The sequence below is a fragment of the Podarcis bocagei genome (genome assembly GCF_964188305.1).
Source record: "Podarcis bocagei genome assembly, chromosome: 18".
NCBI classification, from domain to species: Eukaryota; Metazoa; Chordata; class Lepidosauria; order Squamata; family Lacertidae; genus Podarcis; species Podarcis bocagei.
The window spans coordinates 12,114,769-12,138,045 of record NC_138144.1 but is presented as its reverse complement, the minus strand read 5'-3'; the positions used below and the strand labels follow the sequence as shown (position 1 = coordinate 12,138,045).

At 55.2% G+C, this 23,277-nt stretch overlaps 1 protein-coding gene across 1 annotated transcript; it reads left to right on the top strand.

Annotated features, from left to right (window-relative positions):
- Window positions 1–18,590: 18,590 nt before the first annotated feature.
- Window positions 18,591–22,956, top strand: LOC308577739 (guanine nucleotide-binding protein G(I)/G(S)/G(O) subunit gamma-7). The gene is made up of 2 exons (XM_081178165.1): window positions 18,591–18,733; window positions 19,712–22,956. Exons 1-2 carry the CDS (start codon window positions 18,653–18,655, stop codon window positions 19,835–19,837), a joined length of 207 nt encoding a protein of 68 aa, XP_081034291.1. The 5' UTR covers window positions 18,591–18,652; the 3' UTR covers window positions 19,838–22,956.
- Window positions 22,957–23,277: the final 321 nt, after the last annotated feature.

Here is a 23,277-nt window from a genome sequence, read left to right as displayed (position 1 = left end):
GAACCCAACCCACTACCCGTGTTTCCTACTTATACTCACTTCCGCATGCGCTGTTCCTGGTGATCCCGCGATCTCTTGACTGGTTGTTTAAGGCCGGCCTGATCAAGCGTTGCTTCCTCTGGTTAACCCTGCTGGACCTCCAGTTATTTCCAGACCCTGGGATCGATGGAGGACTGGTTATTCCTCCTGGAGACTGCCTGGTGCGCACTGGATAACCAGTCCTTCCTCGCTTCCAGAATCCGGGTAACCAAAAGTCCCTTCGAGCGTGGTCGCCATCTGTTGTAAATAAAAAGATGCCCTTTTCCCTTATGGGGTATCCAAAAGCCCATATAGAGTCCTTACATAGGTTCCCTATTGGTAGGAGAAAATAACAGGCCAAGCAGAGAATATTGAGAAGCAAAGCAGCTAGTAAGCTTGATCTTTATTGATCTGTTGCAACAGGGTGCTCCCCTCACCAGCAGGAGAGAGGAGGAACCACGAAAAATGGTGTGCAAGGCCTTATAAAGACTTTTGAAATTGCCACCCTGTAGATGAAGACCACCCCCAGAAACATCATACATACATCACAGAAAAAGGCAGTCTAAACAGAAATTTGAATATCTCGTTTATCTCTTGTCTGGCAGGTTACTTGATTGGATTGCCTGCGGAGCCTGGCCAGTCTTTTGTAGTGATAAATAGTGATAAATATTTAGTTCCTGGGCCAGGTCACAGGCTCACACCCTATTCAACCCCCCCATAAGACAGGATTTGTGAAGGAAAAGACAATGGGGAGGCTTTTCCATTTTGACCTTGCAGAGAAAACATTTGGTCAGTTTAGGAATCAAAATGGTTCCAGGTTGGTCTTCCTGTGCTGATCTATGTATGTGCTTGGTTGGTACACTTATGAACATTACCATATATCCAAGACCATAAAATTCCTATCACAGTGGCGTAGGTATCTGGAGCTGGAGAAGTGACTGCAAGTGTTTCATGTGACAATAAATATTTAATTCTCCACCATGTGCATTTCTTTGACTGAGCAGCGCCTAAAAGCCGTGCCCAGGGAGCCCCAAAACCCTCCCTTCTCTTCGCAAGCACTCTGCACATGCACAGGTACTGCAACGTCCTGTGTCCCTGAGCCAATTTCTTGCGGCAGAGGGAGAAACATGGGTGGTCTCTCACTTAGCATCTCCGTCTGTCTCGAGAGACAATGTAGGAGTTCCTGAGGGGGTTGAGGTCAAGCCCTTGAACGGTTGCAGTGTCTGCTGTGGTTGCAGAGACTGATGTGGGAGAGACGTGTTTTGTTGCAGCCGGGGCAGAGGAAGGCCTCCGGTTTTGCTGCTGCAGAAGTGCCAGGGCGTTTCTTCTCTCTGCGCTCCTCCCAGTGGCCATTCCTCCTCTGGTCACCTGACTGCCTGTCTCCAGGCACCATGGTCTTCAGCAAGGGATTCCCACATGGCGGGATCAATGTTGCCAGCCTTCATGCCACGTTGGCAGACATCTTTGTAAGGCTCTTTGGGGCTGGGAAGAACTTCCGGCCACAGGCTCAGGGCGACTTTCCAGGCTGTGTTTGAAGATGGGCCCTGGGACTGGGCGACGCCTGGCTTTCAACATTGTGCTCTATCCCCAGAGAAACATTGCAATATACTGACCGATCACAGTGTCTGAAATATGAATGGAGCGAGGTAGAGGCGAACAGGGCAATGTCCCGGCAGCTGCTACTACTTTAGGGGTCTGAAACAGACTTTTTTTTTTTTTTTTACTTTACAATGGTCATTTTATAGTACAGAGCAACAGATTCATGAGAGAAGCAATGATCAGCTTCACAGTTTTCCCCACATCACGGTTTTTTACACCGCACACGTAATGCAATTTGCGATATAGGGCCACATCAATCAGCCTGGAAAGCTCAGTTGTTTTGAGCTGATAACGCCAAGGTTGCAGCTTCGATCCCCAACTGGGGCAACTGCGTATTCCTGCATCCAGGGGGTTGGACTAGATGATCCTTGGAGCCCCTTCCAACTCTGCAATTCTGTGATTCAATGCATATTATGAAACCGTTCCCACCATGTGGACTTCAAACCAGCTATGGATGATGTTGCCCAGCCCTAATGGGCACCACAGCGACAAAGAGAAAGGGAGAGTGTGCAGTTTGTCTCAGAAGGAGGACCAGGGGCATGTGGGAGTCCCTGGCTCGCCTTCCCTCTCTGACCTCACTCCTCCTGGCAGAAGGCTCCCCTTCTCCAGCTTCCTGCTCCCGCCTGGGGGCGGCTGCAGAGATGCTTCTCTCCCCGCTCTTTCCCAGGGGTGAGCTCAGCTCCTGAGTCTCTGCCAGGCCAGCGTGACTGGAGGGCAGGCGACAAAGGAAGCCTCTCCGCTCCATCCGCCCCCCTTCCCGGCAGGCTCCGTGCCCCCCCCCCATGCCTCACATGATGCCTTGGTCATTGGCCTTTACCGAAAAGGTGTCACGATTGGCTCAAGGCTCACAGGGAAATAAAGCCCCCCCTCCCTCATCTCTTTGCAGAATAAACCCTTCCTCCAGATTGCAACACCCGCCTCGTGGGCTCCTGTGTCTATTTTGAGCCAGTCGTGGGTGCTGCACTTCATTCCCCAAACAAGAGCTGCTCACATCGTAGAGCGGTGGGAGAGCAGTCACAAGGCCGGCCTGCACACGCCGGCAGTCTTTGTCCAGGACGCCCGGTCATCAAGAAGGTGCCATCATGTTGCTGGCCTCATGTGACATGGGTGACTCTCCAGGGAAAGGTCAGGGAAACCCAGAGGCCTGCCTGATCCTTCGCAGCCGAGCGGCAAGAGCTGAGTTCCTCCTCCTGCAGGAAGGCTCAGCTGGCAGCATTTGTGCCTGGCTTCATTTTGCAAAAGGGGTTTGCCACCGTTCTTTGAGCAAGGGGCAGGGAGCCAGCAAAAGCCAAAGGCAGCTGAATGTTCTGAGATTCAGGACAAGCAAAAGAAAGTTCTTCCTCTTCATGCATTAATAAGATGATTATGTATTTGCCACCCACCTGCCTGGATTGCTCCAGACACTCTGGGCGGCTTCCAGTGAAATAGGAAAACAATCAAACACCAAAAGCTTCCTTGTGCTCTGCTCTGCCTCCGTGGTCTGAGGCTTCTGGATCCTGGCTTCTGGATCCTGCAGGTGGGGTGAATTGCGCTTGCACTTGGATGCTGCTTGTGGGTTTCCTGCCAGAGGGACCTGGCCACTCACTGTCAGAAGAGGAGGCTGGACTGGATCCAGCAGGCTTGTCACAGAATCATTGGAAAGGACCCTGAGGGTCATCTAGCCCAACCCCCTGCGACACAGGAGTATTTTGCGCAGCATGGGGCTCGAACCCACAACCCTGAGTTCAAGAGCCGCCTCCTCTAATGGCTGAGCTATCCCAGGAATGTTCCTGAAGCACAGGGTTAGAGATCCACCTCTCTGCTGCCACTTAATGGTGGTGGGGTTAGAAATCCCGGCGCCTGAACCTTGCTGGGCGCAGACAGAGGGAGACGTTGGGCGCTTGCCTGGAATATCCAGCCTCAAGAGGGTGATGATTTCCTGCACTCAGGCAGGAAATGTGGCCGACACAAAGGCGATTCTTTTAAGTTCCTTTCCACGCTGCAGAGGGTGATGAAGGGTGTGCCAACCACACGTGGCTCGCACTTGGCACCCTCCTTGCAGAATCCCACCTGCAGCCGCCAGAAGCACAGCTTCCTTCCCTGTTTTCTGGAGGTTGGGCTCGGAGACCTCTTTCAAGGGCTGAACTGTGCTGACTCACCTGCAGCCTCCGCTGCTGCTCTCACGGAGGCTACCTGACCTTCCAGCGGGCAGAGACTGGGGGGGGGGAAAGGTCAGGGAATTGGGTGAGAGGTCATCTCCTCGGTGGCCGTCACGGCCCCCCACCTTTGCTGAAATGAATCCCTCTGAGTCAGCAGCCTCGATGAACCTGGCATATGTATTTAAACCTATTCCACGGCTGTGTCGGAAAGCGAGTCAGGGCAGCCCGTCTCAAGGACGGGGAAAGAGCCCGTCTGCTGGGTCAGACCAAGGCTGGCCCATTTAGCCCAGCTGGCCAGATGTCTCTGGAGGTTCCAGAAGAACAGAAGAAGAACCTGACAGGCATCTTTTGGGTTGGGCACCAGACGGGGCTCCTTCTTCTCTCCCTGTCGCCTTGCATCCCTCTCCCTGCTTCCTCCTCACCTGCGCAGTAGTTCTTGAGCAGGATGCAAAAAAGATTCCAGGGCTGGCAATGGCGGAGCTTCATGCTCCGGCACCGGCGGGGGGGGGGGGGCGGAGAGCAGGCGGGGGCAGGGCTGGCACGCATCCTGGGGGCGGGGTGTGCCACCTGCAGGGGCGGGTGCCCAGCGCAGGCGGGGGGGGGGGCAGCCGCGATGGCACCCTGCCGGGATCGCGCTGCCGGGGACAGTGTGCGCCCCCCGCCCTCCTCTTCCTCCGCCAGAGAGGGCTGGAGAAGGTGGAGCAGAGTTTGCATGATATTTCTGCAAGGTGGCCTTTTCTCTCTCCCGGCCACCCCACCATCCCTTCTTTCGAGAGACTAAATCTCTGCAGGCCGGTGGCCTGGGGGCAGCGTCCACTTCTGGCTATCAACCACTTGCAACCAAGTGACCATGCTGACCTCTCCACACCTGGGGGTCCTTGTATCTTGCCTGTTCACACACTAGCAACACATCCTGTGGAATTCTATCCATTATATTCTATCTGCACAACCTGAATGGATTTCAGGAACCAAAAAGGCCTAATGAAAAATACAACTTTCAAGCCATCTGTCCCCAAAATGGCAACTAGGCATTTCATTTTGATGACTGTAACCCTCGTTTAAGGAGCCATTTGGCGCCTAGCTGATATATCTGGCTTTCTCACTGCTTGGGGGTGAGCAACAGAATTGCTGAGTTGGAAGGGACCATAAGGGTTGTCTAGCCAACCCCTGCAACGAGGGAATCTTTTGGCCCAAACCAGCAAACCCTGGAGGATTCTCCTCCTTGGTGTGAGATCTGTGTCCAGGGATGACGTCAGCTGCTGCTGCAAGGAGATTAAGGGGGAAAGAAGGACTTGCACTTTGGCCTGCTTCTGGCCCCAGGGGCCATGTCAAGCATGTTCTGCGGGGCTTGTGCATCAGCTCTGAGATCCTGGTAGCATGTCATAAATCTTCCTCCTTGGCGGAAAGAGCCTCCCCCTGGCTGGGAAGCCAGGGTGGGGCAGGAGCTGAGCACTTACTGGAAAGCGGCTCTCCTTGGCCTCTTCCTGGGAACTCTTGCTTACTGGGGGAGAGTTCACAGCTGCCAGCCGCAATAAGTTGAGCTGCAGTAGCAGCTGAGTGCTTTCTGTAGAATTTGAATTTGCCCCGAATGAGGGAGAAGCACAGACTGGAGCAGTGCAGACTCCTCTGTGCACTGAGAAGAGCAAATCCAGGAGCAATTTCTGCACAAACTTCCCAATGCTGGTGGAAGAGCAGAGGAGCTGGTTTGCTCCAGCGGATTCTGACTCTGGGGAGACCCTCAGAGGTCCACCTCGGACGGGAGCACTTTTGTCTTTTTCATTCTTGTTCTCTTTTATCTTTCTTTTTCTTTTTGTCACTTGTTTTATAAATGAAGTTCTTCTTTTAAAAAAGTAAACAAACACACACATCTACAGTATAAGCTTTTCGCTGCCCACCGTCTTTCCCCAAGCCATTGCCCAGTTGCCGCGGTGGTGTGTTCAGCTCATTTTCAAGGGATGCAAAACCACAATTATGGAGGCAGTGGATTTAAAAATAAATAAATTTGAAAATCCACCTCTGCCAACTGTGGGTAAGGGAACAGCCTTTTAGAGTCCTCCTGCTTTGCCAGTTGCCTAAAATAGAGCCTCTTCGGCCTCCTGCTCTGCTCCCCCCAAGCTTCTTTTAGCATTGGGACCATTCCCTTTCCACACTCCTCCTTCTCCTCCTTTTTCTTCTTTAGCAGCAGTGGCTCAAAGCATTTCTCCACCAGTGAAACATCTGCTCTCCTGCCAAGCTTTCATGGGTGGTGCAGAGGGTTGGTGGCTTTCGAGGGGCTGCAGCAGCGGTGGGTGGGTGGGTGGGTGGCCCCGAACAGAGAGAGACACACAGGCAACCTCTTGGGGGCAGGATCCATAAAATGCTGCGGCACCTGAGAGGCAGGTTGGCAGGTTTCCTGCTCACAAAGGAGCTTTTGCAGGCAGTACCCCTCCCCCTGGGAAATGCTGTGCCATGTGGCGCAGGATGCAGCACTGTCCATATGGGACAGTTGCTGCTTTCCTGAGAAGAAATTCTGGAGGAGTCCATCATTCCTGTTTCTTGGTTTTTCGACAGCATCTTCCTGGCCAACACCTATTTTAAACTGGCCAGCTTACTGGGGCAGAACCCAGAGTGGTCCATCCTCTGGTTATCTCCCCTCACTGCGATTAAGTGAAGCTACAGGGAGCTATGCAGGGGGCCTTCTCAGCTGTGGCCCCCACCCTGTGGAACCCCCTCCTGTCAGAGGGTGATAGGACATAAAGAACTATCTGACCTTTAGATGCCCATTTCCCATCGGTCCCTCCTGCTTTCCCACTGCCCCCCAAAGGGAAGTTGGAGAGACAGCTGCCAATTCTCTGCAAGGGACAGTCCCGGCCCAAAAGGGGGGCAGGCCTTCATGTGAGCTGGGCTCTGCCCTGAACACCCAACTCCTTGCCCTTCTTTAGCTGGGTCTGGAGAACCATAAAAACCTGCCACAAGTCGGGGGGGGGTGTCTTATTTCCACCGCCTTGGTTCCACATTCACCTTTTCTGAATCCGAGCGTGCCAGGCCTGTGCTTAGGTGGCCAAGTGTGAGAGGGATGGGTGGCTCAGCACTTACGTTTTCACAACAGTCACTGAGCAGAAACTCAGAGCACACTGTGTTAAAATATATATTTAGCAGCAAAGCTGTGCTTCTTGCAGGTTCTTAAGAGAATCTCTGCCAGACCATCTGTGCTCATTGCAGTGTGAACGAAACTTTGCTAAGTTAATCCTGTTACGCTGGGCGGTTTTCCAGGGAGCAGATCCCACTGAATTGGAAGTTGCTTGCACTTGAGTCAGGAGAGTGTGCAGGTTCTAGTCAGTCGTAATTCGGTTGCAGCACTGACGGTCCCCAGCATCTCCAACTGGAGCTGGTCAGGATTCCTGCTCCCCCCCCCCCCCGCTGGAGTATCCCACTGTGGCTGCAAAGACCGGTAACTCGTAACTGCTGCCTCCCACCTTGTTTTTGTGGCAACCAAGTGACCTCCCCTTGGCGCAGGCCTGGGCCGTGAGTCTGGGGGTCCTGGGCTGCCCAGACAATGAGACACCCCCCCCCCCGGCCTCACTGATGGGGTGAAGAAGGAAAGCAGAGCAAGACGCTGGGCATCCGCTGGGCTGCAGGATTTGCCGGAAGGAGGCGTGTAAGGTGCCATCCAGCCGCCTTGGGGACTTTGCTCCAGATTTATGCAGGGTTTACTCCTGATCCTTTCCCCCTCCCAAAGATGTCCACAAGGCAGCGGGTGCAGATGCTTCCTCAGGCTTCTCTCCCAGAGCCTGTCTCATGGATGGGTATAGCAGCAAGGACCAGATTAAGGGGCATGGAATTCCTGAGTGCTTTTGTGGACCTTGCCACTGCTGCAACCCCCGGCTCCTGTGCATCTTTTGAAACCCCCAACCCTACCTTTCATCTCACACACCCCTGTGAACCCAGGCAGCTTTCTGGAGCCACCTCTGCAGACACAAACTAGGACGGGTTACCTGCCGCCACCCCAAAGGTTGCTCCCTTGCCCTGTGACGGAAGCTAGTGCGGCAGCTCACCTGTGACACTTGAGCTCTGCCATGCCTGGAGCAAAGTTTGAAGGCCCGGCTGTTTCACTGGCAGCTCAGGTTCAGAAATCCCACTACAAGGGGCCACTTCTGGGGTTTGCCAGCCCCCCCCCCAGCCCACGGAGCCACGCCTGGCTGTTAACAGGTAAGCCAGCGATGGCAGTCAGTGCAGCAGCCGGCTTTGCAAGGGACACCAAGCCTTTCAGGGTGGGCGTGGGCACTGGTTTCTGTGCCTGCGCATCTTTCGGAGAGGATAAGAAAAGGCAGGGGGGCCCCACCCAGTCCACCATCCTCACAGTGGCCAGCCAGATGGCTCAATGGGAAACCCACAAGCAGGATTCGAACACCAGACCATGATCTCCCCTCCCCAACTGGCATTGCTGCCTCCCAGCTGTGGAGGCAGAGGCGAGCCGCAGTAATGGCAGGGGCCACTAATAGCCATCTCCCTCCTCCTCCTCCTCCATGATTTTGTCACCAACCAAGGGAAATCCTCTTCTGCCTCCTGCAGGAGGGAGTTCCGCAGTTCGGCTCCCTGGGTAAGATCTTTAAGCGCCATCACAGCAGCTCCCTCTCATTTCAAGGATTTCCATGCCCCTTTCCAAATGGCAACCCCCCCTCTTTTAAGGCAGCTGAACAATCACTATAAAAACAAGGCACTAATAAAATGAGCGGAATTAAGCCACAAACACAGATTTATATATATTCTCATCCTTAGTCATGGAGCGTAACTGAGTCATCATGTTTTATGCTGTGAGATCAGTGAAAATCTGTTCCATGGCAGGAGGCTTAGATTGGGGGGGGGGGGCTTGGAATGCATTTGGAACAGCCAGCGAATGTGTGCTGCCTTTCCGTGGGGTAGTGAGTGGGGAGGTGGGCCTCCACTTTTGAGGGGGGCAGTGTTGGTTTCACCCTTGCCTCGGGGGGGGGGGCGAAGGTAGCCAGCCTTCCAGCTGCAAACTCCTCCCTGGGGGTTTCTGGCAGCCTTTGTTTGTGTAGCATTTGTAGCCCACCTTTTTCCTCCAAGGGGGTGAGTGGGGGGCTCCCTGCTCCTCGCAGAACCCCCACAGCAGCCCTGTGAGGTAGGCCAGGCTGAGAGAGTCATCAGCCGGCCCCCAAGGTCACGCCCAGTGGGCTTCATGGCTGAGTGGGGGGATTCGAACCCCGGTCTCTCCCAGGTCCTAGTCTGACTCTCAACCCTCTACGCCACCACAGGATTTCTCTTCCCATGCAGGCATGCGTCCAAATGGGTGAACATTTTGGGATCGGGGGCCCTCGTGCATGCAGGTGTTTTCACCCCACTCACATCAAAATAATAGCATTGTAGTGTTGGAGGGGACTCCCAAGGGTCATCCAGCCCAACCCTCTGAAATGCAGGCATTGCAACTGAAGAATCCCAATGAAGACCACCCAATGTCTGCTGAAAAACCTCAGACGAAGGAGAGCCCACCACCGTCTGAGGGAGACCATTCCCCTCAGGAAGGTCTTCCTAATGTCTAGTCAGAATCTCCTGTCAGATCAGGTACTCCCCTCCGGAGCAGGAGATGTCTTATTTTACTGTTGTTAGCTGCTCTGAGCCCAGCTTTGGCTGGGCAGGGCGGGATATAAATAAATAAATAAATAAATTATTAATATTATTATTACTATTACTATTATTATTATTATTATATTATTATTATTATTATTTTATTATATTATTATTATTATTATTATTATTATTATTATTATTATTATTATTATTATTATTATTATTATTATTATTATTATTATTATTATTACAAGCTTGCTCCATCTTGCGTGGGGCAGCTCTTCAAGTAATCCTGTCTCTGACCAATTTGAAACCTGGCTGGGGGCATAGGAGCCAACTCCTGGGGGGCGAGGTCCCTTTGCTGCCCCCAAATACAGTATTTGAGGGTGCTTTCCACCCCCCACCCCCGTTGATGGGCATTTCCATTCAAATGGAGTACTCATGTGGCATCTTGTGATCGATTATGCAGAGCGGGGCTCACCTCCCCCCTCCCAATATTTTATTCAGGTTGGCAGCCCTACCTGGCAGAGAAGGGTGCTCAGCCGGGGGGGGGGGTGTGTGCGCGCTCAGCTCTTTTCTTTCTCTCTGCCTCTCCAGTCCCCCCATCCCCATCCTCCCGCGCTATCTTTCCCCTTTGTTTAGGGTGATGATGTCACCTTGAGCTTTCGCTGCTTCCTGCCATTGTGCTGGGTGGGGGGCAGCCCCTTCTGCAGACACAGGAGCCTCTGTTTCGCTGGGGAGGGAGAGACACTCACACATTACATCATGACCAGCGGCTCTGCTTTGAGAGGCAGCTTAGGGGGGGGGGGCTGCTTATCCCCACAGGGAGCCAAGGCAGCTGTTCAGCAAGGGCGGCTGCCAGGCATGCAGAACGCAGCTCACCGCCTCACACCGCATTGTGCCTGTTGCCTGCCAGGGGTCTCTCTGCCCCAGCTCAGCCTGGAAGTGCCATGGGGTCGTTTGCATGCAGAGCAGGTGCCCTGCCCCACTGAGCTCAGGAAGAGTCCAGGTTGCTCAGGAGGTGCCTGCAGTCCTGCCAGCCCACGCAGGCAGCGCTAAGGGCAGGTGGGGCTTCTGCTGCTGTGTGAATTGGGAGGAGAGGGGATGCATGCAGAAGGCCCCAGTCCCCATCCCCAGGGCGGACTCATGAGCCCCGGTTCCAGCTGGTTCTGCTGCACACTGTCTCTTCCCCCCTTGAATCTCTGGTGGCCCCATCCAGCCCCCCCCCCACAAGGGGCAGAGCCAGCCCTGCTCGCCTCTCCTTCTGTCCCTTCTCCTGAAACACCCCAGGAAGGAGCCAGCGAGGCCCCGGCTCTTTTCCTGTGGCCCTTTCAGAAGGTGACCTCATGCTTTGCAGGAACACAAAAAGGCTGCTCTAAGGGAGGGCTGCTCTCCCCCAGCTTGTCTGGGGAGAACAAAGACGGCTCCATTTGTGCTTCCACACTTCCTGCAGCCAGAGTCCTCCTAGGCGCTGAATGAACAATTCGCTTCTTTTCTCTGCATTTAAAATTAGGTGGGGAAGAACTCATCCAATGTGTTTGGTGCAAAACAATGGGGGTAAGGAGAGGGTTAATGCGAGACCCTCCTGGGGGTGGGAGCAGCAGTAAAGGGGTCCTAGACCTGCCCCCCATTGCCCCCAGCAGGCAGGGATGGCGGCCAACTTAGAATTGTAGAGTTGGAAGGGACCCCCAAGGGTCATCTAGTCCAACCCGCTGCATAGAATCAGGACCTGGCAAAGCTCAGGCTGCATCAGTGGCTACTGAATACCAGTGGTTGGAAATCTGTGGAACTCCCTCCCAGAAGGTTGCAGGTTCAGTTCCCATTTGGCATGGCAGGGGGTTGGGCTAGATGACCCTCAGGGTCCCTTCCAATTCTATGATTCCCTGATTCTATGACTAACTCATGGAGATGACTATGGGCACATCTGTGGCTACAGGCCATGTTGGCTCTCCTCTGCCTGCATGGTGGGAGACAATCAGGCAATTCCTTTCCCCCTCCTTGCAATTTCTGGTAGTGCAAAAATACTCTTCATCTCAGGGTCCTGGGCAAAATATTCCTGCACTGCAGCGGGTTGGACTAGATGACCCTTGGGGGTCCCTTCCAGCTCTGATATTCTATCCCTGCTTCAGCAGCTAAGGAGAATCCTCCAGATTTCACCCATGTGGTTGGAGATGGGAGCAGGGTCACACCCTCCCTCCAGCCCCTTGGAACCAGGGAAGGGGGCAGAGAGAAGAGGCAGCTCTCCATGTCTGCAGAAGCTGACTTAGGCCTAACTCTGAAAAGATTTGGGCTGCGTGCATTTTTTAAACCCGGCGTTCATGGGTCATGAAGTCCCTCTGTCTCCAGGCTCGGCTGCCCATTCACCTAGGAAAGGGAGCCGGGGACGGAGGCACCGGGCTTCAGAAATCAACTTCTGCCACTGCTTCTGTGGCCTCCTCCTCTCACGTAGGGACTTGGCCCTGCTCCAGCCCTGCCAGGCAGCAGGAAGGTTTGCAGAGTAAAGAAGCGAGAGGGAAGCAAAGGCTTCCTTGTTGTAGAGTCCTGGAAGGGCAGGGTGGGGAGGGGCCCCAGGGGTCGTCCAGCCCAACCCCCTGCAATGCAGGAACCGCAGTTTTGGTGCCTTGGGAGCATTTGCACCCTTGGAGGGGGCTGGCAACGAAGTCATGGCAATGCTGAGCGTTCTCTCACTCGCACCCCCCAGTTCAGGGCCTTGTGGGTGGGTGGGTGGGGCAGCCTGGGTGATTTCCCCAGCTTGGCCTGGGGCGCTGACTCACTCCATGGGTGCAGAGTCTGCCTTTCTGACAGCAAAGCATGTGGGAATACACCTCTCTCTCTCTCCTTGTGAGTGTTCTTGATGGCTGTGAGTCACGCTGCCTATCACAGGCACCCTCCCTGGTGCTGCTAGAAGCCATGATCTCTGCAGGGGACAAAGACAGGGGAAAGCAGGCAGGGTTCTCGGGAGGAGGGCTCTCAAATCTCCTCCTGCGCCAGAAACAGGGAGCCAGGAGGGGGAAAGGGCAGGATTCTCATGCCCCTCCAACCAATCCAGATCTCTGGCCCAGGCTGGGGGGGGGGAGGAAGGGAGCTCTCCATCCCCCCCCCCAAATGCTTTTTAGGGAACTGCTAAGCCTTTTCTCCCTCTAGACTTGCAGCATCTCGGGCAGAGGGGGGGGGGACATTCCCGGTGCATTCAAAAGGGTTCCCTGTGTTCAGCATCCCCCCCCCCCCGCTGGGAATGCCCTGCGAACCCGGAGAGCCACTCAGTCAGTGCCAGCAGTACTGAGCTGCAATGGCCTGACTCTGCATCAAGGCGGCTGAGATTGCAAACAGATGAATATCAGCCTGGATAGCTCAGTTAGTTAAAAGGGTGCTGATAAGGCCAAGGTTGCAGATTCAGTCATGGTAAGAGACAACTGCATATTCCTGCCTTGCAGGGGCTTTTGCTAGACGACCCTCCGGGGTCCTCCAACGCTTCAGCTATGTGATCTCCCCTCCACACTTGAATCCTCACTGCTGGAAACCATCTTGTGCTCAGATCATAGAATCATCCGAAGGGACCCCAAGTGTCATCCCGTCCAACCCTCTGTGATGCAGGAACATGGGAACGGAGCCTGCAGCCTTGGCGTTGTCAGCACCACACTCTGAGGAATGGAGCTGCCCTGCCCAGGGTCCTGTTCTCACAGTCGCCAAACACAGCTAGCACCAGGGAGCCCAGATAGACTGCCTCTGGGCCTGGAGGTTCCCTAAAGGCACAAGAAGACCCAAAGCGCCCCCCCGAAACTGCCACACCGATAGGATCAGGGCCCCATTGGGAGGGGGTCAGGCCTCCCCATGCACGGAGAAGCCATTTTGCACAAGCAGCTGTTATGGTAAGATCTGGGTGCGAGGCTGCTCTGCCACCCAGCTCGTCGGACTAAGTCCCTGCGGAGCAAAATGAGCGCAGCCGGAGACGGGAGCAAGATGCAGAAGATCCACGTTTATTGCGCAACAGGTTCAAGGCGAGATTGAACCCAGAGGATGGGGTGACATGAACATTTAAAACTTCCCTCCCTTACCCATGATACAGTGCAGAAGCATCATCAATACATCACAGTTACATCATGAATATATCAAGAAAGGGTTGGGTTACACAGGATTAACATCTGGAGGAGGGAGGGGGAATATGCAGAGTTGGGGATATGCACAGATAAAAATGCTGGGACAGATTCTTCGGGCATATATAAGTATATGCCACCCCCGGAGCATTTTATGGCGGCATTTAATTTGGAGAGCAAATTAAATTCCATATCACAGCCATTTGAGGTCACAACTTGCTGCATTCTGAACTTTATTGGGAAATGACACGGTGTTTAAAAACAGGGTTTTGCTTCATAAATCATCCATTCAGAAATGGGGACGTTGTGCCAGAGGTGGAGGGGCAGCCCCCACCATAAAAGGGGTCTCCTCTCCCTTGGACAAGGCAGATGGAGGGTGCCGCGTTGGACAGCCATGTGCCCCCATCCTGCCCCCCCTGCGGGATCTGGCCCCTCAGGCCTCCTTGGGGCTCCGGCTGGCTGGATTCTCCCCCTCCCCCTTACGATATATGATATATCTTTATTGTCACTGTCCCATGCAGGACAATGAAATTGAAAAAACTACATAAATCTACATAAAAACTACATAAAACTACCACAAAACTACATAAAACTACTACAAAACTACATAAAACTACATAAAAACTGCATAAAACTACTACAAAACTACATAAAAACTACATAAAACACTCAACCCCCCCTAAAAACTCTAAAACCCCATTTTAAAACACACTATACTATAGAAACCCTTTGGCTCTGGGGCGCTTGGACCCCTGGTCAACCTGGCTTTCTTGGCCGCTGCAGGCGCCTTGGCCTCTGCCTGGGGGCCCCCTCGTCCTCGGCCCCCCGTCTTGCTTTCCTCCATGCCTTGGCCTTCGCTGGAGGTTTCCCTGGATCCTGCGAGGTAGGAGAGAGAGAGGAGAAGGGGCTCAAGTGGCAGAATGGCAGAGTTGGAAGAGACCCTGAGGGCCACCCAGCCCTGCCAGTTGGAAGCCATGCCGGACCCTGCTGAGCTCTGCCAATGTGCCAGCAGCCTTATTGCTGCACACAAGTCACCCCAGTGGCCCTTGAGGCTCTGAATCTCGGAGCCAAAGATGCCTGCCTTGCAGGGGGGTGGACTGGATGACCCTGGGGGTCCCCTTCCAACTACACTATGGAGAAGCAATGAAGGACTTCCCCACTTCCTTGGGTGCAAGCTAAACGGAGATCCAAATGCAAACATTTGTTCCTTCAGGCCAGGGATGGGGTACACTCTCAAGGGCCAGATGCGGCCCTCCATGACTTACTGCCTGGCCCTCAAAAGGCTCTGCCAGTGCTTTTGCCCTTGGACAACTGCCTCTCATTTCGAGGAGGGGTGAGTGTGCGTCACCTGCTAACCAAAGGCAGCCCTGACATTGGCCACTCATTCGCCTCCCCCACTGGCCCCTGGAAGGTTGTGCAGATGGGCGTGCGGCCCCCGGGACGGAAAGCCTTCTGACTGAAAGGGGACCTGGACCGTGCAGGAGGGGAGGCGGCTGCATGGCAGCATCTTGGCGGCCTGAGGCCGGTTCTGGATGCTGCTCTTTGGAAGAAATTCAGAGGAGGGCAAAGAAGACAGAGGAAGCCCCTGGAGGAAAGTGTGAAGGAGCTTGCAGAGAGAGGTTCAGCTTGGAGGGGCGGAGGCAGAGAGTTAAGACCTCAGCAGGCTTGGAGGCCCAGCTGTTAGAGAAGCAGAGTTGGGAGGGGTCCCCAGAGGTCATCCAGCCCAGCCCCTGCCATGCAGGGCTCTCAGATCAAGCATCCCTGACACTCGATGCCCGCCCAAGCTCTGCTTAGAAACCTCCAAGGAAGGAGAGCCCCCCATCTTCTCAGGGACCCATTCCAGACAGAAAGGGCTTCCTCGTTCTCAGCTGGATTAGTGACCCCCACTCCGGCCCCTTCTGCCCCACGGCCTGGTTGGCTGGTGGCAAGAAGAGGCCAGAGCTCAGCACTGTGGGGCGGCAGCCCCCAGCAAAGAAGACAAGCCGCCCTGAGTTCTGCAGGTGAAGGGGGGTGCACTCGTAATCAACAAGAATGAGACCCAGGACTTACCTAGGAGGTAGCTGTCGCCTTGGGGCTTGTGCTGGGACCCGCCTCCTCCTCCTCCTCCCCTTCTGCAATTGCTGGAGAGGGAGCAAAAACACCCCAGAAGTCACAGCTGAGCAGGGGGAGCCCAGGGTGGGGGCCCAGCCTCTTAAGCAAGGGGTCTGTGGCCAGAGCGGAAAGGCTGGCCGAGCCAAGGAGGGAGGGAGAGAGAGAGAGAGAGAGAGAGAGAGAGAGAGAGATGGCCATCCAGAAGGAGAGCCAGGCTTGGACCTTCTTTGCCGCCCTTGCTCCTCCCAGAAACACGGCTGCTGCTGCTGCTGCTTTTGGACTCTCCTCAGGGCAGGAGACCCACCGGCTGACCCAGCTCAGGCACCCTGAAGCAGGATTGCGACCCACCAGCCTGGCGCTGCTTTCCCAGCCGTCTTCAGGAAAGACCTGGAAAAAGAGCCCTGCAGCTGCAAGACCAGGCCCAAAGTCCAGTCCAGCCTCCTGTCCTCACAGCAGACCAATGCCCCTCAGGACCCAGATAGACTGCCTCTGGACCTGGAGGCTCCATGAGGGCCTCTGAAGAAGCTGGCTGCTGGGTCAGACCTGCCCCCTCCATCCTCACACAATATCGGGTTGGGGAGGTGGACTGCCTCCACTGTGCAAAAGCAGTGCAGGATTTCTTGTTCCAGAAAGGAAGTAAAGACCACACATTTCCCAGCACAGGAACATAAAGAGAGCCCATCTAGCACAGCCTCCTGTTCTCCCAGGGCCAAGCATGTGCCCATTGTGGGTTAGGACCCGAGTGCAAGAGCCCTGCCCCTGCTTTGCCATTCAGGGGTAGACTGCCCCTGGCCCTGGAGGTGCTGCTATCCCAACAGACCTGCTTAAGAGGAGGGGAAGCCAAAGGGTCCCTGCTCTCCCAGCTGCCCCACAAGCAGGACCGATGAATCCCAACCATTGCCCTGATTCTCCTGCCTCCGTCCATGGAGGCCCCCAGCCCCCCTGCAACCACAGAGCCAGGGGTGGTTGTGGCCCTTCCTCCTTACCTCCCAGCCTCGGTTTCTCCACAGGGACCATGGGTGCTTCCTTCGGTGTGGGCGCTGTTTTCCTCCGGTGTGGGCGCTTTTCCGGGCTCTTCTTCCCCCGGCATACGCTGGGTCCAGCTGGAGGCGTTGGGACACAAGAAAGGACATTTAAGAGCAGGGAGAGAAAAGGCTCCCTCTCCCAAGGAGTTCTGGGGGGTGGGGTCTTTCTGAGCTCTCAGGGCAGATTCCACAGAGATGTTTGGCTCTAAACCTGGGTCTCCTGCTGTTGTTGGACTACAACTCCCATCATCCCTAGCTAGCAGGAGCCTGTCTTCACATGCAAGGGAAGCCCCAAACTCCCTGAGGGTCAGCTGGCCAGTCGAAGCCATCCTGGGATTGTGGCCGCTGTCGCCTGCTGGCAGCTTCTAAAAGGCGGGAGGGGGCTCAGAAGGAGCAGGACATGTCCCCCACCAGATACCCCCCCAGCCCCTTCCCCTCACCTTGAATCTCCCTGTGGCCCCCAGGGCGGAAGAGTTTTGGGGCCGGATGAGCCAGCCCCTTTCCAGGCCTCTGGCCAGGGCCACCTTCAGGCGGATGGGCTCCACACCGGGGCAGGTGCCCAGAATGTGGCGCTTGTTAGGGGGAAATCGAGGTGCGAGGCTGCTCCGTCCCCCAGCTGGCCAGGCAGAGCCCGCGGGACCCTGCGGAAGAAAGGAAGGAGTCCAGCCAACTGGAGCAAATAGCTGTAGACCAAAGTTGATTGCGCAAGAGGTTCAAAAGCAAATTTGAACCCCGAGGATGGGGTGACAAAGACTTTGGAAACTTTCCCACCACATCCCAGAATACAGTTCGAAGGGGAGGGCTTAACCTTGGCAAACATGTCCAGACAAGTCCTTGGTACCAGATTAGCATAAGCAGACATGGCAGGGCAAGACCCAGGTATAAGATGAGCATAGACAAATATGTCTTAAGTACCACCACCCAAAATTACAATAGAAGTTCCTTTGCATGTCTGGAGCCTGAGGCGAGTCAGGTGATGAGACTTGGCTTCCTTTGGCTAACAAGGAGCCCAGCAATTGTCACCTCTGGAAACTTCCTGGAGTCCTTTGCAAGGGGAAAATAGCTTTGGAATGGGGGGAACTGGGAAAGGAGATGATTTTATATTATTTTTAAAGCTAGGTGACTTCCCTGAGCTGTCAAGTTGGAAGGATTATTTTAAAAAATAATAATTCTCCCATAGAGCTTATACCCTGCTGAAATCCCCTCGGTGCAGAAAGCTGTTCAAGGCGCAGGAACCCGGAAACAGAAATGAGAGAGCAATCTGAATCCAAGCAGGGGTTGGGGTGTCGCAGGTCTGGGGCAGAATTCTTACACCCTGGGGGAAAAGCAGCATTGCTTTCTGTACAGCTTGACTCTGTGCAAGCTTCTCAAACACGGCTTTCTCCTGGGACACTGCAGAGCCACCCTTTCCCTTGATTTATTCCTGCTGGGCGGAACCGCTTTGAGTCTCGGTTCCCATGGACTGCTCCTTAGCACTGTCTCTGTACTTCAGGGAGGGGTGGGGTGGGCAATAATGTTATCGTAAAAAGGGGGAAAGGGAAGAGGCCTCCCTCCGATTGATTGATTGATTGATTGATTGATTGATTGATTGATTGATTGAGTGAGTTCACTTACATGCTGGGGCGGGAGACCCTTAATCTCAGGGTTGTGGGTTCAAGCCCCACATTGGGTGAAAAGATTCCTGCGTTGCAGAGGGTTGGGCTAGATGACCCCTGGGGTCCCTTCCAACCCTACAATTCTATGCCATTTACCCACAATGAGCTGTGCTCAAAACAGCTTATAGCAAACATCCAAAACACAGAAACACAGAGCACGAGAAGTACAAATCTACAAAATGCAGAGCATGTCGGAAGATTAAGAAATGACAAACATAGCATAGCATTCTCCTTTGAAGCAAATTGTGCCTTCTAGATTTGTTTCAGATTGATAGCCTGTATTTTAAGAAAGGGAATGTAAAGATTTAAGTTTCAAGATACATTAGCAGGAGATGCCTGAGCTGCTCTTGCTCACCTGGGCGCCCTGAGAGGCAGGAGCAGGAGGGGAGTGGGTCACTCTAGGGAAGAAGGAAGCCCCACATGCTCTTCCTCTCCTCTCCCCCTCGCAGAGCCCATGGCAGACCATGTCGACCACTAACAACATCGCCCAGGCACGGAAGCTGGTGGAGCAGCTGCGGATCGAGGCCGGGATCGAGAGGATAAAGGTGCGCCAGGAAAGAGGAGGGCCACCCCCCCCCCCACAAGCACACCCCACAGGGCCCTCAAAGCTCTCCCGGGGGCAGGGGCCGTCCTGGGCTGTCCAGACTACCTACCCACCCCACTCCTAATGCAAGAGCAAAGACCCCCCCCGCAGCTTCTCTGGCAATGGGGGGCTGAGTGTATCTGCCCACCCCTCTTGTCCGGGGTCTCGGGGAGCCTCTCTTGGGGTCTGGCTCCCAGAAGAGACCTTGGGACAGAAATAAAACTCTGGCTCCCAAACCCCATTGCTGCACCTTCCAAGGTCTCCAAAGGAAGACGAGGCGGAAAGGAAGAGGGGGGCGGGGGGCATTGAGGGACCCCTGCTAAGCATGGAGCTGAAACACAGCTCCCGTCTTGTCCTTCAGTGTTTCCATCCTTGTCTCCTGGTTCTCCGGAGATTAGTCCAGACGCAGTTCCTGCCTTAAATAAATGGGGGGCATGGGCGTGGCCAGGATTTATGTTCCAGGGGCACGGGACACCCCATCCCCATCCCCATCCTGTGCTCCGTCTAGCAGATTCGGAACGAAATGTCTCAACAACAGTTGCTTCAAATTACTTCCTTTTGACCACAAGTGCTCAGAAAAAACTGTCAAAATATTTCCACAATATCGACTTTTAGTTAAGTATTTTTCTTTATTTCCTTGACTGGGCGGGCACCTGCCCCCCCCCCCAGCTATGCCCATGATGGTGAGGTGCTTCGTATTTCGGTAATCTGAAGCAGCCTTCCCCCCACCCCATCGCCAGCCCCTTTCCTACTAGCGGGGGGGGGGGGGCTCTGCCTCCAAAGTCAGAGGCAGCAACGCTTTTCCGTGGCCGGCAGGCAGGCAGTCTCTCTTCTGCTGGAGTCCCACCTGCGGACTTCCCCTGGCACATCTGCACAGGCTGAGAGGGGGACCTGATCCTGCTGCTGCTCTCATTCCTCTCTCTCCTTCTTCCCCACTCAGGTCTCCAAAGCCTCCTCGGAGCTCATGAATTACTGCGAGCAGCAGGCCAGGAACGACCCTCTGCTGGTGGGCGTCCCAGCCTCTGAGAACCCCTTCAAGGACAAGAAGCCCTGCACCATCCTATAGCCTGCTCCTGCCTGGCCTGTCTCTCGGCGGCATTGGACACCCGAGGCGTGCCAGGGGCAGAGAGGGGCTCCATCAGGGTGCAGACTGCACCAAGCCCAGGTCCGATTCTGACCCCCAGGGGGAGCCCAATCCCGGGAACAAAGTTGGCCAGGTGGAGGAGCACAGGGGGTGCTTGGGGGAGGCGGGCATGCCCTTTTGGAAACCACCCTGATGTCCGTCCGGTGGGCCGGGGTCAGCCTGGACGCCAAAGTTCCCCACTTTGGCCCTTGGCAGGTGAGACCAGAGGTGTGGCTCTGTGGGAGATGGGCTCTCTGCACGTGCGTCTGCGCACTGTGCCCCTTTGCAAATGACCCACCCAGGAGTCCTTGGTTCAAAAGCCTCACAGGAGCAGTGGGGAGAAGGCAGGAACCATGACCTGGCCCCCGCCATTCCCCAAGGTGGCTCCTGCCTTGGAAGTGCCACGGACCCCCTGCAGAATCCCTGACAGGGCGGGGGGGGCAGGGGGCGCCTTCCTGTCCCCACGGAGGAGAGTCTCCCTTCCTTGGGGAGCAGACCCCCTCCTGTGCACCCCTCCTAACCTGAGCCCCTCGCCCTGCTAGGGCTGCGTCTCCCTGCATGAGTCCCCCATAACAACTCCCTTGAAGGAGAGAGCGAAAGGCTCCTTCCTCGATGGGGGGGGGCAGAAAGTGGGCATCTTCCTGCCCCCCACCTTGCAAGGGAGAAAGGAGGTTCTCTCCTTGGGGGAAGAGCGGAGGGGACTCTGCGGACGACAGCCTGGCAGGAAGAGGCCGAAGGTGGCTTGTCCCATGGGGATGGGGGGCAGGCCATGGGACCCCACAGCCCAGGCAACTGTTCCAGGAGGAAAGGAGGGAGCGAGAGAGATTGGAAAGGCCCCGTCCAAAGCCCCTTGCCCCTCGCTCTGCCCTGGCATCCAGGCCCCAGAGGCATCCCTACAGCTGTGTCAGGCCAAAGGGTTTGCTCTCGGATGCCCCCAAGGGAAGGGGCCTCATTTGGCAGTCGGTCCCTGGAAAAGAAAAATGGAGGGGCCACAGTGGAAGGGAGGGGGCAGAAGGAGCTCTGCTTTGCTCCTTTCCCTCCTGGGGTTTTTGGAGGAGTGGGGTTGACAGGCCCCCCCCCATGGCCGTGGCGTTGGTGTGTCCTCTGCAGAGAGTCTCCCGCGGAAGGAGGTTCGGCGGAAAGGGACACCCCCCTAAAGCCCCCCCAACCCTGTGGCGTCTGCGTTCTCCACCTCGTCACACATTGAGCCAGATGGGGGGAGGTCCAAAGGGGTGCCCCTGCTGCTCTGTCCCATTCCTTCCTTCCCTTCCTCACCAGGGGGGTGGCTTTGTTGTGACTCAAGCAGCCCCCCACCCCCAGATTTTTTCAGCCTTCCCTGGGCATTTCTTCCTCCTCCTGCTGGGCTGCTGACCCCTGAGAGTTGAACCCAGCCATTTCCCCTTTGCTTTCTACCCAGCGCTCCAAGCCCGGACCCTCTCTGGACCGTTTTTGGGGGGGGTGGTCCCCAGAGCAAGACATAGGCGCATGCACACCACAAAAGCAGCAAATGTGGCCACTTTCTGCTGTCCTTTGGGCCTGGGGGAGTCTTGTTCTTTTCTCTGGCTCCACCCTCAAGTGGCCTTCCTCCTGGTGAGGTCCTGCAGGCCTCCCCCCCCAAAAAATCACCTTCTCTCTGCTGCCTCTCTCTGCCCACCCCGCAGCCAACCAGCATCACAAACCCCACATACCCACATGGTTGGAGCAGGAGGGGTCCTGGGGGGCCAGACCCTGAGAGCAGGATGGGGAGTGAGGGAGGGGTGTGGTTCAGGGAGGGAGGGGTGAGGGGCAGGCTGTGCCACAGCTATGGTGGCTCAAGGGCAGGGGGGGGCACCCCTGCCACATCCAATGGCCCCATCCTGCCAGGGTCCCTAGGAGGAGCTGCTTCTCATGGAGGAGGCAGGGGGGTTGGGGCTCCCCGCTTCTGACCTCTGTGGGGAGGGGGAGCCCTCTGCGTTTGGGGGGAGGCAATGGGAGTCCAGAAGGACACGCCCCTTTAATAGTAAAAGAAATCTTCTTGTGGGTGGCTGTGACTCGTGGTTGCTTTTTCCTGGCTGCATCCCAGTGCAGACGGGCGCTGCTGCTTGTAGCTGTCTGCATCTCTTTGGCGAGGGGGGGCTTGCACAGTCCTAGGGGAGCACCGGCCCTCCCTTCCCAGCCCTTGCCCAAAACTGGGAGGGAGCAAGAGAGGGGAGCCCCCGGGAGCCCCAGAAAAAGCCATGGCAGGTGCGCCAACCCTCCTCTCCCCTGGGGGGCACTTTAAGCCCTTGCTTGCCAGCCAGAGAATGTCTGCTCCCTGCCCCTCTCCACCTGCTTGCCCAGGGCCATTGCTGCACCAAAGAGGGGGTTTGGGCAGCTGGGCTGGGGGGCAAGAGAGAGACCCCCCAGGGCCGCCTCCTCCTCGGCAACCCCCTCCCCACCCAGCTCTCCTGCCCCTCGCTTGCAAGCTCTTCCTTCTGCGCTGCTCCAGTTGGAGGAGGAGGGGGCACGGCTGTCCTGTCCCAGCACCCCACTCCGAAGCAGGGGGACCCCCCCTAGAAACCCACATCTCTTCTCTGGAGATCCAGGCCTTACGTCCCCCTGACTCTCCAAAGGTGCCAATTTGCCCCCTTCTCTCTTTTTGCCAAACTGATGAAATAAGTACTTTCCGAGGTTCTCTTTTTAATTTAACAAGCTTAAAATGCATTGATTTCAGAGGTGGTTTTTCTTTTTTGAGAAGAAAAAAAGAATGCCTGCCACACAGATGTTTTGTGCTTTTGAATTCTTTCTCCAATTCCTTGTTCTTATTTGCCAAATCCTGATATTGTTGCCAAAAGCAAATCAAGATTTGTAAAGATTGTATTTTTAGGGAAGTGAAAACCCGTGTCCATAACGTAGGCTTGATCATCTCTCTCCTCCTTGGTTTCCTTTCTCTTTTTGCCAAGCCCTTCATCGTTCTTTTCTTCCCGTGTGCCATAGACCAGTTTCTTTCCTCGCACAGTGTTTAATATTTTGTGGAATTGCTCAATGTTTAAAACAATAAGGATATTGATCACACAACGAATTAAAAACTCACTTTTGCTGGAGCGTCTCATCTCTGCCCTTATTCCAATGGGGGGGGGGCTCTGAAAACTTCTATTTAGGGAATTGCACAGTTTGGGGGCCTGTCCACACCTCCCCTCTCCCCATCCTCTGTGCATCCTCTATTCCCCTGGGGAAATCCGTGCTGAATCCAGAGTTGGGAGGAAAAACTCAAGAAGACACCTGCTCCTCTTTAAAAAGGCCCCACCCTGCTCTCCATTGGCTCCTTGCTGCATTTCCACACCCCCACCTTGCGGGTGTTTCTGATGTGCAGCACTATCTAGCAAAGGGTGCAAAACCGGGAAGGGGGAGCGGAAACTCTGGGT

What these genes read in the sequence shown, in the direction of transcription:
- LOC308577739 (XM_081178165.1), top strand. Translation starts at nt 18,653, where the DNA reads ATGTCGACCACTAACAACATCGCCCAGGCACGGAAGCTGGTGGAGCAG. An exon ending in CCGGGATCGAGAGGATAAAG is followed by an intron (nt 18,734 to 19,711) that starts GTGCGCCAGGAA and finishes TTCCCCACTCAG; the next exon opens with GTCTCCAAAGCCTCCTCGGA.